Raw genomic sequence first — 19,546 nt, forward strand, 5'->3', positions numbered from 1 at the left:
CCATATTGTAAGATTTGTAAAATTCTAACTTTAACGCAACTGCAAAGTTCAGCCATTCAGTATGGGCCACATACAGTATTACAACTCAGGGCTGTAGCAAGGTTGGAAAATGTGGGGCGACCATCGCAAATATGGGGTGACTAAATTACAAATATATGCCCAAATTGAAATAGAGATATAAAAGAAAACATGACAAATTTCTCAAAAAGTGGGGCGACCATGGCATCCCCGGCCGCCCGCTTGCTATGGTTCTGTTACAACTTATTTTTTTGCAAGAAAGGGATTTGTGAGCCACACTGGACATCGTCGAAGGCCACAGGTTAGCCATCACTGCGAAAATGCTATGGTGCTGTAATTGTGACAAAATCCAAGATTTTGAATAAAACTCAAGATCCTCCAAATAGCCAACCTTTAACATGAAATTATGATGTAAGCATTGAAGCAATACAGATAATTTCTTTCATTTGACCCCATTATTGTGGCTCAAATTGCAAAGGGTTTCTTTCTGATAGTGAAACTAGTTTCTACTTTTTAGGCAAACTATATATGTAAGAAATCTAATATTAATAAACTGTACTTCACTTACCTAAATTCTAAGTATCCATCTTGCAGACCTATTGATACAAAATCTTGTCTGAAACCCTCTGTGCCTTCAGTCTGAAAGAGGACAAATAAACATATATAACAATTTAATTAGCTTTTTGGTATTATGAATCATAAAATTATCACTTTAGGTACTTGTATCATAATTTTGTGTCAACAAAGATTCTTGCTTGTTGCATGGTGTTGCTAATGAAAATCATGAGTCTACATAATTGCCTAGATTAGAATGCAAATCTTAATTCCATCAAATGTGACGACTTCATTCGAATGAATGACACAAAACATGTGCATCATGTTAGCTTGGATAAAAGATAACATGAGGTTTAATGTTGAGAATAAATTTTTACATAAGGTGTCAACTGTTTGACTAATGTCGCATTATCTGAAGGCAAGACTGTAAATTGATGTAACTGGCAACCCAACCCTACCTCCTTGACACATGTTGCCCATATTAGCTACAACGCTCCTCAAACTAATGCGCACCTGCTACCTAGCAGTACCCAACATTGAAAGGTGGGGGAAGGGTGAGATGGGAGGTAGGGAAGGGTTTGGACTTGACACCAATGAAAGCAGCATTTCATCACATTAGTACCATAGGTGTCCTAACACATTTTGTCAGGCATTGTCCGCCTAAGCAAGGGACAAATATGCCAGTCTTTAATGTAAATTTTAAACATTAACTTACCACTCCCTGCCAAAAGATGAGACCATTTGTATCATATGTGGAGAAACTGAGTGATATATCTTCCTGCATTATACTGCTTCTGTTGAGGCAAAAATACCATATACTGTCAGTCAATTTCACATTAAAAACAAATCACATATTTCATTTATTTTCGGTTGGTTTCATTAATACGAAAAACCTACGAATCATTAAAACAATGTGTATCTACGCTGCCAAGTGTTTAAATATGTATGATGCAGGCATTTGGTTTATGCTTTGGCAATCCAAGCTGCCAACATTTCATTTTGAAATAAATCATATTAAATATAATAATAATATTGATTTATTAAACACCTTAGGCTGAAACAACCTCTGACCGCACCATGATTTATACATAAAACTTTACACAAAAGCAAGAAATAAATAATTACAACTATTCAAATAGAGAAAAAGATAAAATGGCATAAAAACGTACCCTCTTGTTCTTGGGATTGTATTATGTGCCAGTGATAGGAAGCTTGTGTCATCAAAATATGCACTGTAGTCAAATCTCTCCTCTGAAAAGAAAACAAACAACATACGATCAATTGACAAGTGTAACCCAAAATTTTCATAAAACTATTCCAGAAAGTTGACTCCTTTTGCTTGAAAAGTGTTAATGCCCTCATATGTGTTTTTAACTTATTATCGATGTTAGTATGATTTTTATTGTATGCAAGCTACTGGAACCATTTTATGTTAGAATTATTATTCTTCCATAGCATGCTTAAATTTAAAGCTACACATTTATTAGGATTTCTTCTTTATTCAACCAGAAGCAGCATGGTATTTGACCATGTCCAATCCTGGGTGTAAAATGGGGAGCTCATATGGGGATATTTATACTGTGCAATAATATCATAAGGCTATCCTAGTGACAGCAGAATAAATGAAAAGAGCTTTGATAACTGTACTCGAGGAGCTATATATATCAAAATGCTTAAAATTTTGTTTCATTAAAGTTACTTTTTTTGTCTGTGAAATTCCATCCTTGTTCTATCAATCCAAAGTAATCTAGATCAGAGTTGACAAAATATAATCTTATCTAATCTGATTTAAATCTGATCTTATCCAATCCATTTCTTCTTCACAGTGTATGCCAACCCATTCTTTACTATACAAACAAGAGATTCTTGGTCTAGTGGTTCACATGTATAATCTAATGTAAACCTCATCTAAATCAATCCATACCTTCTTCACAATATAAGCCAATCCATCCTTTGGTACACAAGCAGCGATATTCTTGGCCTAGTGGTTCACATGTACCATCATTCAGACATGGGTCAGCTATATCACATGGACCAATTTCTGCCTCACAATGACGACCTGAAATGGAAAGAAAATATTAGTTATTTATGTATGCATGTATACAATGAAAGACTTATTTTTATAAGTCAATTTTTGAATTGTTTACATCATTCAGAGCAAAAGTCTCTGTCTGCACCTGTCTCATCAGTTTCACACTCCCACCTTGTATCGTCCTCCATGTTTGTAACTTATCCCATAATCTATTCACTTTAAGGGTAGCCATTTTTTTTTAGCTTTGCTCCTTTTGGTTTATCCAAAATATTAATTACTTTTTTTTCCTTTATTGTATTCGTACAAAAGCATGGTGAAATAAATGAAACTGCAACTGAAAAAGTGATTTTACTTAAAGGCCGCTATAAATATCTGGAAAACACATTAAGTTGGGAGCTGTACAAAGTTTGGTGGTATAGAGGTTAACATTGACTTGATTATATTTTAAGCCTACTTAATTGAGTTGTCCTTGAATGTTTGCCTGGTCAACTGGATCCCCCTTTAAGGCATCCCTTCAAAGGTTAGTTTATTTAAAAAAAAAAAATTAAATCAACAACAAATGCAATATGACTAACTAACCTGTATATCCTTCAGTACATTTACACTTGTATTCTCCATGATTGCCTTTGAGATGACATGCACCACCATTCTCACACGGTTCTCTGTCACAGTAATTCTCCTCATTACATTCTTGGATATCCTTGCTCTTTTCAGCTTCATTGATAAGATCCAGTGGTTTGCCATCAATCTCAACCTGGTTACGGTACATTGAAAAAAGAAGTTAAAAACGATACCCCTTAAAAGCTTACCTAATTACTGCACATAATAAGTATGATATCATTTACTTTATATTTTCTTCATTAATCAACTTCAATACTGCAAAATTTATTTATTTTCATTGATTTTACCTATTTGCTGAATACCTTTCTTAATGAATTTATTTGACTATTAATTATCAGGTAGTTGAATATTTTAAGCATTGATGAATAAGGGGACGAAAAAAAGGAAACCCTGTTCTACGGCCGGACGTACCTTTCAAGTAGGGTTGGTCGTTTGATCCTTTTTTTTTTTCTTCTTTTTTTTGGAAATGACCCAAAAAATCACCAAACTCTATAAATAATTTGCAATTTGAGAAAATACAAAAAAAAAAAAAAAAATTTGTTCCTGAAATGTCCGAAATTTGGGTCAGCATTCATTTGAACAGGAAATTTTTTTCTCCATTTGTTCAAAATCTGGGTCGTCGGGCCCGTAGAACAGGGTTTTCTTTTTTCGTCGCCTTATGATCAAATTTACAATAAAATATTTTGCTAGAAACTCCCCTTACCTCAACAATACATCCAACAAATCCTTTAGTAATGCCCACTTTGTCTGGTATATCTTCTGTCTCATCAATACCTCCAATAAACAGTGGCAATTTGAGATTGAGACCCTGGCTGTTTCCTGGTGACTGGCCCTTGATAGCCTCACCGCCATTGACAACCAGAGAGCCATCTCTGAGATTACGTTCAGCAACAATATCATACCATTGATGGGCAGTCAGGTTAAGAGGACTCTGGATTATCGCAGGACCTGAAATTTAATATAAAATACAACCATTGGTTTGAATTCTCAACATGATTTTGTAAGTAAATATTATGAAAACTGTTGATCGACTCGTTTATTCTTGACATTTTTGCCCTTTTTTATTTTCTAATGAAAATTTGCTGCAAACTTTGATGTGAACTATACATAAAATTAAAAACAGGGAAAATATGACACAACATCCAATGGGGGAGTAACACAAAACATATAAACAAAGTTAAAACCTGACGTTTTGAAAAGACAAAACTTTCATTTCTCAAGGGATAAAATAAGACACCTGCTCTCAATACAGTGGAGACCAGCTCAGGCTGTCATATTTTCCCTGTTTTTAATTTTGTCCATTGCTAGTGTGACACTGTTGTATTCTTTTGGATCCATCCTTTGGTTCCCTGCTGGTCAGTTGGAACAGATTTTCCCTGTTTTTATATATATACATATAAGTTACAAATTTTATGCAATAACAAAATTATTTTTTGATTTGTAAGCTTGTTAATTTTTCACAAGCAATCTATAGGATTGTTTACCCAAAAGTGTTTGTGGTAGCATATAAAACTCTAATTGCCATTTTCTACCATTCAAAACAAATAAACATGCACACATACATCCAAAAATACCAACAGACACCTGTTTGTTTTTTGTGACAACTTGGGACACATAACGAAAAGCAGAGTTTAGGAGGTCTTTCCTTGACTAAATGGGGGACTCAAAATCAGATTTCTTTCAACAACCGAGATCATCAATACTGCCCCTATGCTGTCCCCTGTTAGAATAATGCCATTTTCAGCATGCAGTATAGGTAGCTTAATTGGGGATGTCCCCAATTTCTGGAAGTCCTTAGTTGGTGAAAAACACAACTAAGTAAAGTCCCATAGCTGGTAAAAACAAACTCATTCAGATACACACACAAACATGCAGACTAAACTAACCTGAGCCACTGTCAAACTGGAAGACCAATTGTTTGTCCTTGACATAGATAGCAATGTAGTCACCCAATCCTCTTGGTGCATAACCATTGAACAAGATGAGACCATTTTCAGTTGAGGTGGGTTTAAACATCATGGCAATTTGCAGTGATCTCTGATGGGTCATCAAGCCTTCATATTGGATGTAGGCATCACCATTGAACATTGGCTCAAATACAGGGGAACCTGGAGAAGAAAGTGACATAGTGTTAATTTTCTGGCAAGTAAGGAATACAAAAACAGCAGAGAAGACAGTTACTTTTTACAATTCTACACCAGATCCATTCAGACTGACAGCGATGAAGACAAATTCAAGTTTAATCAAAAACATGAGCCATTACAGTTTGTCCACTCTGAAGTACAAAGTGACAACGGGCACGTAAACAGTGCGCAGTGCTGCGTCTCTGCTGCAGGTATGCGTGCCTTCATGTCTGCACAATGTGTGCGTCTGCGTCGGTACTTTGTACTTCAGAGTAGACTGACTGTACACAATGGTTTGCAACTGCACAAACAGGCTTATAAAAATCAAGATTGCTTGTTTCTCAAACAAACTGTATTGCTGAATACTTCACCAGCTCCATTGGAATTTTGGAAAGAAAAGGTTTACTGAAAGAAAACTTATTGCAGAAGGGATGTGCTGGATCATACCTCAGACAATATGTTTAAGGCTTAACATGTACGTTGTTGAGGTATGCTCCTTCACAGTGCAGGTTACTACACTATTTCAAGCTTCTACTACTGTCATTATCAGAATCCTTTGGCACAACCCTATTTACCATCACATAAAATTATGATAACAAGAAATATCCAAAACGCACAAACATAAAATATGCGGCCATCAATCAATCACTGGCGTTTATGTTCATGCTTATCAGCAGAATTATCATGATTCTCTTGCTTCACATATTCTGTACACAAGGAAGCAAAAAGCAAACAATTTCAGATCCAATTTAGGATCAAATCACTGAAGACCTTCACATTTTTCACTCTTTGTTTCATAGGCATCTTTTTTATGGGAAGGGAAACGATCAAAAGATATGAAAATCTTCAAAAACCATTTACCATCTTGTAAAATAGTGGTTAAGGCCCATTTTAAAATTGCCGGTTTGGTAACCCTCACACAGAATTGGACTTAGAGATTCTGATAACAACTTTACTTACCCATACATTGATATTTACAGGGTGAAAAACACTATGAAGCTAAACTCACTACAGTAAGCAGGTGGTTAGTGCATTCTACATTATTTGAATCTGTATGACCAATTCACATCAAAATCAAATCATGTTTTGTGCAAATAAGTTTGCATTTCTCTTTCTACACCAGATGAGAGTGACAAAATCATCACTGACCATCATGACTTGAAACAGGAAGCTTCAAATTGGTTCAGATTCAAGCAATTTAGAAGATGACTATTATATACTTTGTTTGGCTTATAATTGGCAAACATTAATTGGGATATTTTGTTACTGCATGTGTCAATAAAGTCCCAACTCAAGTAAATTCAGATAAGTGCGCACCAATCATGCACTTAGCACAGGTGTTGTCCCAAATTGTGTCCATGCATTTCTAATGATTCCATACCAGTATTCATCAATTATAAGTAAACAAAGTATAGGCAACTATTGGGCAGTAGATGGGCATCTTTTGATTGTTTAGGAACAGTTTTAATCAAGTCCTGAGACTCAAGTGAAATGCACAATGCTTTACATTTAGATTAACTGTGGGTTTTATCCAATTTTTTAATTCCACAAATTCACTGATGTGGCTTGTCTGATGATATCCGAGTACACAAAATTGTAAATCTATTCTGTTTTCTTGTGCACAATAAACATAAGCCAATAAATATTTTGTTCTGACTATACAATCAAAAGATATCCAGTTTGTAGGTCAGCTAAATATGCTAAATAATGCTAAATGTTGCCAGAATTTCATCAAACAGAAGTCCAGTTTCTGCACAGCATTAAAACAGACCACATTTCATTGCACTGGGCATTTTCTCTGAATTTCAAAAGTGCAAAGAAGGCAATATGCTGTGATTGAGACTAGATTTCTGTTTAATTCTAAACTTTGGAAAAATGATCCAACACCATGAAACCCTTCGCTAGGTAGTAGGTACCCATCACCAAAATGACCTTCAAGGTGTGATGTTTAATCACTGTTTGGACTTATTAGACCTAAACTGCACATGTTAAAATGTTTTGGACAAGTAAGCACATACAAATTACTGTGTTAAGGCAAACAATAATCCCTGATTGGTGTGTCACTGATTCATGTTGCATGAAACAGTTAATTATGACAAAAATGTTAAAACTTTTGTGTCACTTGTCCAAAAACTGCTGTTGGTTAAATCTTAGTGTTAATGAGCAATATTATTCCATTGGTGTACATCTACTTAAACAGTGTTTAACAGTTATCTGTACTTGTATGGTACTAAATTGATGAAAATTATCATCATACTTTTATAAGGCTACAGTGAACTATGGTCTATACACTATAATCATGGAGTCTATTTTTTCTAGATAAACCAAGCTCTTCATATTTTATAAGTATTTAGCTGTTTTTAATCTCAAATGTTGAAATGACATGCACTATTCTTGCACAGACGTGCCTGTCTGTGTTGTGTTTGCTGCTAGCAAATCTAAATCTATTCCTAACCAAACTTGTCACTCAGCTTTGAGGAATAGTAACTAATTAGTCTATTCTATCATTTGCAAGGTATTCTAAAATAGGCCAAATTGCTAACTAAACCTTGAGGAATGTAACAAATTGCAACAACAAAACAATTCTTGGATGACCTGAAATTTTAAGCATCATTTATCCTAATATATGCTTTAGAAACTTAGTCTAGTCTATAAACTTAATCTAGTCTATTTTGCTAAAAAGCAACTAAAACAGTACTAACTGGTCAGCATGGGTGCTTTGCCAAGGAATGTGTGCAAGTCATTATTTTCATAATTTTTCTAAGCATAGTATAAAATACAATTGCAGTAAAACTAACATATTCCTCTACTTCCTCTACGCATTTACTTAATCTAGCAAACCATATTAAATTATTAAACTATAATAATATAATCAGTATCTTTCCTGAGGTAATAATCAGGCTATTCAAGTAGCAATTCATACGCCCGATGAAAAGACATGACCTTAATCACTCTCACATTTTAAATTCACACTCCCTGTGTGGAAGATTGTGTCTGTCATAGGCAGTGTATGAAATTCAACTGGAATAGCCAATTTTATAATTAACATGCATACATAAAATAGAATAGACTGCTACACATGCTGAGATCTGTACATAACTACCTGTAACACAGGCTTATACAACACAAATACACAGGACAAGTACTTTTTGTATCAAGACTTATATAAGGTTATAAACGACATTTGACCCCAATTCTGTGTATACCTTATAAACCACTGCTACACTGTAAAGCAGATTTTAATCACCTTTATTTCAAAAAACTCTTTAAAGAAAATTAAGTTATGAAACACATACTGAACTTATCAAACATATCTTTGTTTGATTGAACATTGTTAAGCATGAAAAATGAAGTATGATACAGGGTATTATATTAATCAATAGGATAAAATGAGATTAATTTTGTTGGTAAAAAACAAGATGTTACTATAAGTTATCTGCGTGATGATGATGATTAAACACAATGTTTATTATTAACATTGGTAATGAATTTCAAGAGTTGTCAGTGATGTAATGAAATCACTCATGATCATGTTATTTGTTTGTATTTATAAGTTATTCCTATTTAATGTAAACATGGTTAAGCATGGTACCCAAAGAGATAAGTACTTGTACTTTTGCATAGGCATACTTCTATATTTTGCTCATCCCGGATCTTACAATGGTGGATGTTTGAAAATAAGAAAGCAAGATGTGCAAGCTCATATCTTGAAATCGCTCATGTACAAGTACTCAACTCTGTTATTTACCTGGTCACAACACAACATAATGATTAATTTAATACAAAGAATATGTAAGCAATCACAACACCACACACACCAGTTACAAAGGTAAGTAACACACAACAAAGGTTATGAACTTTGGCTTCTGAAAGTGAAAGGTCGCCATGCACCAGGGTAAAATACCAGAGAACACAAAAAACTGTGAATGGAATCAAATCTGTGAGCTAGTTGGAATGAGAAAGCAGCTACTGACTATTATCAACATCTATGAGTCTTAAGTAGAGCAAGGAAAAATGTGCATGATTTGGCAAGGAAGTGAAAGTAAAGCTATAAGGTGGTAAAAATTAAAATTAAAAATGAATCAATACCATAGTCGCCCTGGATATTACCAGCTCCGCTGCCTGCTTCTGGGTAGTCTGTAACGTCAACGTCTGATGAATTGAGGGGGCATGTAAAATGATTGGTTAACTTTAACAAAATGGTGGATGTAAACTACTCACAAGAATCATACGGAGAGAGCAAGAGCTACTTTATCCTACAGATTTACTGGGGTTTAATATGAGTCCAAGAAACTCAACGCAAAGTTTTTGTGTCAAATTATGGCTATTAGAATGTGATTTTCCTCCTATTTTGATAAATAAAGGTAAAAATTCTGTTTTGGTTGATGAAATGACATGGACACCAATGAACTTTGCCTGTAAAAGCAGATTCATATGTGGTGCTCAAAGAAAAACAGGAATCATCTTCACTTCCATAATATAATTTATATAAAAACCAGTTGCTCTAAACCACCCTTTTGGATAAAAAAAATAGTTAAGTTAGTGAAACTTTGCCAAATTTGACACAAAAACCCAGCATTATCTTGGATGCAAACTGGGAACAGCAAAAAAATACACAAAAATGACTGGATCCATCCATCCAAATATCAATCTTTGCTTTGTTATTATGACGGTAGGCATAATGATCAAGGAATCTTGACTACTACTGTGTTATTACAGTGGGTTCATCTACATTGAATCTAAAGATGTTTATGAATTTGGTTTTGGCAGATCACTTTATTGGTTTCCTCCGGCTGGCTGTATTTTTTTCATCTGACGTACGGTACAACAAAATGAAGTAGATTTGAATTAATGACTATTATGCATCTACTTTTGGGTTCTAAATTACTGATTTATGACGGGGGTATGAGGAGAAAACCGTCAGCTTTGCTTGAAGAAATCTAAATTTGGTATATTGAAAGAGGTACAAATCTACATTAATGAGTATTGCCGTGAATTAAAGAGATTTTGTGAAGGTGCACATATATTGGCAGGAAGGTGCTTAGTACTGGATATTCCTGTTGAAATCCACACACCCCCTATGGAATACATGACCATTATCTCCCACACAGGGGGTGTAAATTTCAAATGGAGCCACCCACTCAGGTAACCCCATTTGAAATTCACTGCACGGAAAATTAAGGTCATGTCTACCATAGGAGGTGTATGGATTTCAACTAGAATAGTCCAATATTGTCAATAATTATCCAAAATAAAATGAATTTCAAACTTAAATGTTTGAATGAATATCTTTCTAAATGGGAATATTTCAACAACAAATTTGGTCTTAAATGTGTATGAAACACCCTCTTGTGTTTAATTATTATATACTTATAACGTTAGTAAGTCAAGCTCGTACTCACCGACATCACAGTAAAATCCAGTTTTTCCAACAGGACAAATACATCTGAATCCGTATGGATTATTACCGTCTCCAACACAGAACCCTGTACCGCATATACCTGGAATTAAGTACAGTTGATTTAGCAATAGTTAGCATCAAGTCACATTGATGACGCCAAGCCAATTCCCCTATATATTTTTTATTGATATGACATTAATGTCATCTAACACTTTTTGGTGTACCTCAATGTTCAATTCTGAGCCAACTACTTACCAGGTCTGCATACACTTCCAGCATCCTCACATGTCAATCCACCATATCCTGCAGGACATTGACACTGGAATCCATATTTTGTACTAGCCTCCTGACACACTCCACCATTGGCACATGGGTTTTCTTCACAAGTTGGGCAACTGTCAACTCCGACAATTGACATTGCCTCTCCACCAAGATAATACTCACGTCCATCAATTACCAACTGACTCACACAACCTGAGAAGATCATACAAAATGAAATTGAGGAATTTGGATGAGTTTCAGAGAATCAAAATGGGATATAATAAAAAGGAAAGTATTAACTCGGAAACAATTATACCTTAATTCTCATGTTTTATAAAAGAGTATCATCATCATCATCATCATCATCAGTCGGCCACTATTGCGATCTTGGGCAAGCGAAACAATTTTGTTTGGCTGCAGCATCCCTTCAGTATCTCTCAGGAGATGCTGGACATACTGTGTGCGTGGGGTGGAATATAAAGGTTCGTTCTTTCACAGGCTTGTCGTCTTCAAGACGCAGTATATGGCCGAGAAATTTGAGTATAAAAGAGTATATCTTACCAATAAATCCAGTTCTGAATCCAGCAACAGTAGGTACAGTATCAAACTTCTCAACGCCACCAAGATACAAATTCTGTATCAATTCCAAACCAGAGAAGCCACTAGGAGCATAACCATCAACTCTGGGCAGATCATCCACATCCATGTAGGCATAGGTCATATTACGTACGATGGTTACTGTGTGCCATGTGCCCAAATCAAGACGTTCTGTGCTATTGATGACAGCGACACCTCCACCAAGGTCAAAACGGAATTGAGCATAGCCTTGCGCCATGCCAAATGCCAGGAAGTCACCTCCGCCTGTGGTCTTCTGTCCATTGTACAAGATGAGACCTGGGGAAAAAGGATACATATGGGTTATCTAAGGGCATATGTGATTGGTAGAGAGTTGTTGCTTTAGCATACCGATCATGGTATAGAAAAATATTTAGAAAAACCACAATTAATAGAATGTTACATCTTAACTTTTGATGAAATACAATCCCCAAATACCAAGATTGGCTTAGATATACCAAATGGTGATTTGGGACTTTGATCTTACCTTCTGAGCTTTCTGGTTTAAATGAGAGTCTGATATCAAAGTATTTGTGTGCAGTCCTGAGACCTCTGTAGGCAATGTAAGAGGTTGGCATCTGAGTGAAGTAAGGTACAAGCTCTGAAAAGAAAACATCAAATAAGCACTAATTGTAATGAAAACACATAGAAATGTAACGATTGACATAATTTTTCGAAGCTTTTGGGAAGAAGAAATTTAAGTAAAATATAAAATGGGTGGTATCGTCTAAACATGCCCCTGTTAATTAAGTAAACCCACTTTTTTGTGTTGAGGTATATGAATTAAGTTCATTTCCCCTCTATCCATTTACTTGGGCATCACAAGCCATGTGCTATTCCAGTTGAAATCCATATACCCTTGTGGAAGACATGACTTGAATCTCCCAAACAAGGGGTATAGATTTCAGATGGAGTCAACCATTCAGGTCAGGTAACAACCATTTGAAATGCACTCTCTCTGTGTTGTAGAGTAAGGTCCTGTCTTCCATGGGGGTATGCATAGATTTTATCTGGAATACACCATTGCTTGCTGGTAACAGGCCAATATCTTGTAAACAACATCATAATGAACATCGTCTATAACTCACCTCCCACAAACAGTTCTGTTGTGTATTCAGTCGTTCCTCCATCATTAGTAGCAGCACATACATATGTACCAGAATCTTCCCTCTTGATATTATACAATGTCAATACACCATCCTGAATCTGGAAGTTAGGAGGCAATTCACCTTCCTGCTTATACCAGAAGATCTCAGGTACAGGTGAACCAGTAGCCAGGCAGGTGAATTCAACAAGTGAACCAATTTGAGCAGTACGTGTTGATGGTTGGATGGTGATTTGAGGTGCATCTGGAAGAATTGGAAGGAGAGAAATGAAATTATAATTTTGTTTTTATTTGCATACTGACAGGGTTTCTCTTAGGGAAGAGTGTTAGGGATGAGTGTTGTATGTGAGGCCACCTCTAGGATTTTACGGTAAAGCACTTTCACACAATAATTAGGTTAATCAATTTAAAGTCCACACTCCCTATGGAAGATTTGGTAAATATCTTCCACAGGGAGCACAAATTTCGAATGGGATTAGCACATTAACAATTCTATTTGAAAATCACCTGCCCTCTGTGGAAGACTGAGGTTGAATCTTTCTCAGAGGGTGTATGAAATTCAATGGAGCTGTCTAATGTGTCCATTCCACTTCATATTAATACTCCCCCTATGGAATATATTTCTAACATCTTCCACGGGGGAGTGTAGATTTTAATTAGAATAGCACATTAAAACACTTACATTGTACAAAGAGGATAACTTGAGACTGCTGTGAGCCAACAACATTTGTAGCTGTGCAACGGTATGTTCCTGCATCTGTAAGCTGTACTGTAGGGATGGTCAGCAAATTACCACTACGAGAGGCTGTAATGGGGAGTTCTCCATCAACCTTGACCCAGCTAACCACCGGTGGTGGGTCTCCTTCAGCATGGCAGTCAAAGGTTACAGATCCACCGACTGGTACGTACTGGATGACTGTGTGGACCATAATGGACACAGATGGGGCAGCTGTTGTGGAAATAACAAAATAACAAGATTATTATGAAGATTATTAAAATTGATGATGATTAGATCAAATAAAAAAATGGGCTATTCCAGTTGAAATCCATACACCCCCTATGGAAGATATGACTTTAATCTCCAACACAGAGAATGTAGATTGTAAATCAACTGTGAAGGTGAGTAAGGACATGTCTTCCATAGGACATGTATGGATTTCAAATCGAACAACCCAATCACATTCAGTTTCAGAACTATTGTTTAAATATAACTTCAAAATGAACATACCATGTAGCAGAAGCCTGGCATAAGCTTTGGTAGTGCCTGCTTCATTAATTGCTGTGCAGATATATCTACCGTCATCTCCACGCTGCAGGTTGCTGATACTATAGCAGAAAAAATTAAATATGTAAGTTTTTCAACTGTATAGTTTGATGTAGGCATCTGATACTAAGGACACCGAATAAATTATATATGACTTGGGTTCCATAAACCACTTCTAAAACACTTTGAATTAACAGAGAGAATACTATTACGCCAGAAATGTTGTTGTTATTTTATTATTATTATTTTGTTGTAGAAGAAAGTAACATACATATATAGATGGCAATATTGTAAGATGATTTTTAAATTGTTTTAAAGTTTCATGTAAGGAACAGCAAAAGTTGAAAAGTATATAAGTTCAAAAAGTTACATTAGACAAAAAATGAAACATTAATGTAAAGTTATGAATGGTTTTTTTTTTCAATAATTCCAAATTGATTTACGCTATGGAAGAGGTCATAGAGTATATAATATAAATAACAAAGAAAAACAAAGAAGAGAAAAATTGAACAAAATCAGAAACAAAAACATGCAAAATCAACCACCAAAGACACCCATCTGCCCAAACTGTCACCCACAAAGCCTCATCACCAAATAGTCCCTTCTGAACATGTGCAAAGCTTATAAACCCCACCAAAATACCACACATTTATCTATGTTTACCATGACAAAATCCATGCTAAGTGAAAATAAGCTATCACCAAATGAGTGCATCATTACTGTTACAAATATTCAACCATGTACACCCAGAAACAGGTCATTCCTCCCTTTTCATTTCAAGACCTCAATTGAAAAATGTGCGGTAAAGAAGCGCATGTGCAATTCTCATAAATATTGTGTGCAAATTTGTTGATTAAATATTATTCTATTATCATTATTTTATTTGCCAGTGTGAAAACGAACAACTTTTAATAAACACCTGTAATATCAACTCCTCAAAGAAACCAAAAATTGAGTATCAAATATTTCCTTGGATTGGATTTATTGAGGTATAATTTACAATATCTTCATTGGTAAAAATAACCGTTATATTGTCTATGCCATATATTTGATATGACTAGCTGGGCTATTCCAGTTGAAATCTATACATCCCCTGTGTAAGACATGACCTCAATCTTCCACACCTATCTTACCTGAATGAAATTTGAAATCTACACTCACAGTGTGGGAGATTAAGGCCATGTCTTCCATAGGGTGTATGGATTTCAACTGGAATAGCCTAATTTGATTCCAAATAGGATTAAGAGAGATTCACAGGGTTATAGTCATTCAAAAGTTGTCCATTTTCTGTAACATTGTGTTAATTTGTGTTTCATTTTAGCCATTAATGTTAATCTTAAATCTGTCATTAAATAATGCTATCTCCTCAATGCCTGCAAAGGGTTGACATTTACAAAAACAAAAGAGATATCTGTATGCAAAGTGATGTCAGCCTTTAGTAGTATAATTGTGGAGATAGCCATGATATACAGATTGGGCTGGTTTATTACCTTAGGATCATAACGTCATGGTTTATGTTATCTCGGCTGCCCAATCAACAAAACATCAAACAAACATGCACAATTTAACATGCAAATACTATGTACACATATATATCTAGAATGCCTGCCACTTTTGTACAAATCTCAAGAAGAAAGTTTCAAAATTTAGAATTAATTTTACCTTATTATTACCACCTTTTTATCCGTGTTATGCTGACTGCATGTATTTGTTTTAAATTAAACAATATCATTAACTTTATGATGGAGATGCTATTACAAAACTGTGTCCAAAATCACAGAATAATTAATGCATCAATACAAATAAGATTCCTGCATTATTTGGATAGACACTTTTATTTATTATGCTCTCCACAAAATTACGTCTAATCTTCAAATCAAGGGTAGGCTACTTCTGACTTATTTATATCATTTAATTATGTGTTTCATGATCCATAGCATCATTTCCCCCGAAAAATGTGATATTTTATGACACCATCAGAAACCTAGGACTACATAATTTTTGTGTACATAATCTATCTTGCAGATTCAGTCATGCATTATTATTATTCTAATGCACAAAGTCAATGTCCAAATCAATTGAAAGTTTGGAAATAAGCTTTTTTCATGAATATCTATTGAATCATACCCTAAATCTAGAATAACAAAACAGTTCACGCTATAAACAATAAACTACTTCATTCGCTCATGCTGACTTATACCAAATGTAAGTTATTTAGCATCTTACAGCTGTTCTAAAATATACAAAATTGCTGATCTATCATACTACTATCGATATTACCTTAGTACGCCACTTTGAATGCTGTGTTGCACTGGGAGGTTCCGCCTTTCTCTCTCCCAAATAATTTGTGGTGGTGGGCTTCCTGTAGCGGTGCACAAGAATTCAACAGAGCCTCCTGTGGCACGAGTCTCACGTTCAGGGAACACGGTCACAGTGGGTGGTACTGCAAAAGAAAATACAAGATTTGACATTTTACGATTAGTCTTATATTCGCAAGGATTGTTGGTGTCAAAGGTGAGGTTGAGATCTACAATTGCACGGTTTTGTACATCTTGGAACAGGCTTCTTTGAAATAAGGTGCTTATTTTCTTTGACTCAATGGCGAGCTGTAACCAGGAAGAATGACAATTTTTTATATCTCAATTTCCGGAATTCAGGAAATTTCCTGAAAAGTTTTTTTCCTATGATATTTTACCAAGGTGTCTGGACTTCATCATACTTACTTTGTACTTCTACAGTTGCATAAGCTTCCCTTGTTCCGGCAGAATTGCGAGCTAAACAGCGGTATTCTCCAGCGTCGGCTGCTGTTGCCACAGTAATTTGCAACATACCATTTACATCTGTAGCTGTGGGTGGTAGAGGTCCTCCAACCTGAAACGGAAGAAAATTATATTTTATGACTGAACTGTTTAACTTTAATGTTTTTAAAGTTTTTGGAAAAAAAAGAAAAAGAAGACAAAAGTAAAGTAACTAATGAGTGAAAAGTGAAAATGCTTTGTAATTTACTTGTAGATACTACATTAATTTGCTCTTTAGGAGCAGACTGATTAAAAAAACCTCCTAAGTTAACCCCCGAACACTACCTGCCGATCCAACATTGCCTATGATTGGTCAATTGCATGATATTTTCACTTTAATCACCAATCATAATGAAGCTTTGCAAATAATTCACCCATTTTTTTTGCATGGTGAAATTAGTCTAACAATGTTGTTGATTGGGCCAAACAATAATGAAAACTTCTTTCTTTTTAGCCAATCGGCAGGTAGTTCTCATGGGATTAAATGGCAACATCTCATTTGTTATCTATTGACAGGTACTGAAGTTTACATGTGAGGGCAGAGTGCATACCTTGCTCCATTCATAGTCCATTGGTTGTGATCCATCAGCCATACATGAGATACGAATCACATCACCTGCCTTGATCACTTGATTGGTTGGTGATGCAGTTGGACGAGGTGCAACTGTTAACAAACAAGACAAAGACTGTTACTAAAATATGCTTCTTACAATAATTGTTTTTTTTTTATTTAAACCAATTAGTTTTATGGGGGTCACTCAAATTTAGTTTGGGTAGGGAGGTGCTGCTAAAAAGTTAAAAGTGGGCCCATCGCTGCCCCCATTCTCCCAAGAAATTAGGATCCATCGCTATATCAAAGGTCAAACTTTTCAGCATAAATTAACACAGAAGTTGCAGAAGTTTTTACAGCTTTCACCCAATGTTTTGGTGGGCAAAGTTCATAAATTTTGGGCAACAGTTAGGTTAAATTGGGATATTTTTCAATCCCATCCATTTACCAAAATTGGCCTAGAAAAGGGAGTCACAGATATACCAAATAGCCAAAAATTGGACCCTTGTTTGCGGCACATCCATGCATGATCATTTGTACTAAGTACTCCCCGGAGCATCGTGAAAGAAAGTCATGGTTTGATTTTTTAAATTTCTGTAGAAATCAGCAATGTACCTTTCAAAGTTCAATTATCAACATGTAACAAATATAGAAATTTTCCTATTATATGATTCCTTACCTAGCACTAACAATGTGACAATATCCTGCTCAAAGCCATACTGGTTTCCAACGATACAATAGTATTGTCCCGAGTAATCAGACCTAGTAGCTGGGAAGTACAAGACACCATCGGAGACTCCCACCTGTGAGGGCATCATACGGCCAACACGACGCCATGTTACAGTGTAACCTGGTTCTGTTCCTGTACAGTGTTCAAAACATGAGTTAATTAATAATAGTCAGTATGTTATTAAGAATTATTTAATAATTAGCAATTTTAGGAAACTTTCCTCTTTTAGTCTTTGCAAACAATGCAGCTACAAATCTAACAATTGAATACTTTTACGTACCTGGTGATGAGCAAGAAAATTGTGCCGATTCTCCTTCTACAACCTGGAGCTCAGGAGGTGTTACTTGGATGGATGGTGGTCCTGGGTTGGTCTGCTCAATAACTGTGTAAGAGGAAACACAAATAGGACAATGACTTTGTGATTTACAAGATGGAGTACATTGTGAAGTGAGGCATATATTTCCCCATGGAAAACATCCTTTGTGACATTATTTAATAGGTAACTATTCTTTTATTCTTCTTTCTGCCACCTTCAATTACATTTGACACAGCAAACTGAAAAATATTTCCAACAGTTTATTATAAAGTTAAGTATAACATAAAATTTGTGCAATGATTATGTTTCACATCAACTTACCATACACTACCAATTCCTTCTCTACCATTCCAGCTGTGTTCTCAGCCCTGCACATGTAGTACCCTTCATCCGATTTCTGTATATCATAGATGGTGAGCATGGCGTTGCCATTGCTGAGTGCCTCCTGTTGTACATTGCCTGGTAGACTCATTGCTTGCTTGTCTTCACCCATTCTCATCCAGGTGACAGAATATGGTGTGGGTTCACCAGTAGCGACGCATTCCAGGACGGCAGTGTCTCCGACACGGAACTCTGCTGGGCTGGCAGGAGTGAGTGCTACATCTGGGAGACCTGGAACACAACAAAAGTACATGTTTGATTAATCTTTGCATAATGAGTCAAAGGACCACATTGGAATGCTCATACATATTATCTAGTGATCTATTGAATAAACAACTGATCTATGGAATAAATACCAAATACCACACCAAGTCCTCAGAATTCTGATTTTTTTTTTACCTATTGACCCTTTACACAGATCAGCCATCTTGCTCCCAAAATAAGTTTCTCCCTGCAAATGCATGCGCAAATTGCAATATTCAATATAAAAAAATGAAGACAAATACTTACCTGCTACTCTGACTGTGACAGTAGCCTGGACGGTACCATATTCATTAGTTGCTGTACAGATGTACAACCCTTGTTCTGCTGAAGTCACTCTAGTCAAGGTAAGGTAACCATTACGTTCCTCCTGAAAGTGAAAACACACACATTGAATGCCGGATGAAAACAAAGATGATTTACATATATAACATGCAACTTATCATCCAACAAAGGTGCTGATTTGAAGTTACTTCAAAACAGGTGAAAAAGACAAGACAGATATATAGGAAGAG

General features: G+C 35.6%; 1 protein-coding gene across 1 annotated transcript in view; it reads right to left on the reverse strand.

Moving 5' to 3' along the window:
* Window positions 1–19,546, reverse strand: part of LOC140161212 (basement membrane-specific heparan sulfate proteoglycan core protein-like) — a 204,387-nt gene that overhangs the window by 7,369 nt on the left and 177,472 nt on the right. The window contains exons 52-74 of the mRNA XM_072184664.1: window positions 19,281–19,401; window positions 18,711–19,001; window positions 18,354–18,455; window positions 18,023–18,205; window positions 17,345–17,457; window positions 16,719–16,866; window positions 16,276–16,438; window positions 15,486–15,521; window positions 13,960–14,057; window positions 13,414–13,680; window positions 12,715–12,975; window positions 12,114–12,227; window positions 11,573–11,905; window positions 11,006–11,224; window positions 10,752–10,850; window positions 9,439–9,501; window positions 5,113–5,334; window positions 3,930–4,174; window positions 3,185–3,359; window positions 2,498–2,632; window positions 1,743–1,824; window positions 1,289–1,367; window positions 587–657 (exon numbers count right to left, since the gene is read on the reverse strand). Coding sequence (XP_072040765.1) covers window positions 587–657; window positions 1,289–1,367; window positions 1,743–1,824; window positions 2,498–2,632; window positions 3,185–3,359; window positions 3,930–4,174; window positions 5,113–5,334; window positions 9,439–9,501; window positions 10,752–10,850; window positions 11,006–11,224; window positions 11,573–11,905; window positions 12,114–12,227; window positions 12,715–12,975; window positions 13,414–13,680; window positions 13,960–14,057; window positions 15,486–15,521; window positions 16,276–16,438; window positions 16,719–16,866; window positions 17,345–17,457; window positions 18,023–18,205; window positions 18,354–18,455; window positions 18,711–19,001; window positions 19,281–19,401 — 3,620 coding nt within the window. The remainder of the gene's footprint in view (window positions 1–586; window positions 658–1,288; window positions 1,368–1,742; window positions 1,825–2,497; window positions 2,633–3,184; window positions 3,360–3,929; window positions 4,175–5,112; window positions 5,335–9,438; window positions 9,502–10,751; window positions 10,851–11,005; window positions 11,225–11,572; window positions 11,906–12,113; window positions 12,228–12,714; window positions 12,976–13,413; window positions 13,681–13,959; window positions 14,058–15,485; window positions 15,522–16,275; window positions 16,439–16,718; window positions 16,867–17,344; window positions 17,458–18,022; window positions 18,206–18,353; window positions 18,456–18,710; window positions 19,002–19,280; window positions 19,402–19,546) is intronic.

Source organism: Amphiura filiformis, chromosome 9, assembly GCF_039555335.1.
Source record: "Amphiura filiformis chromosome 9, Afil_fr2py, whole genome shotgun sequence".
Taxonomy (NCBI): Eukaryota; Metazoa; Echinodermata; class Ophiuroidea; order Amphilepidida; family Amphiuridae; genus Amphiura; species Amphiura filiformis.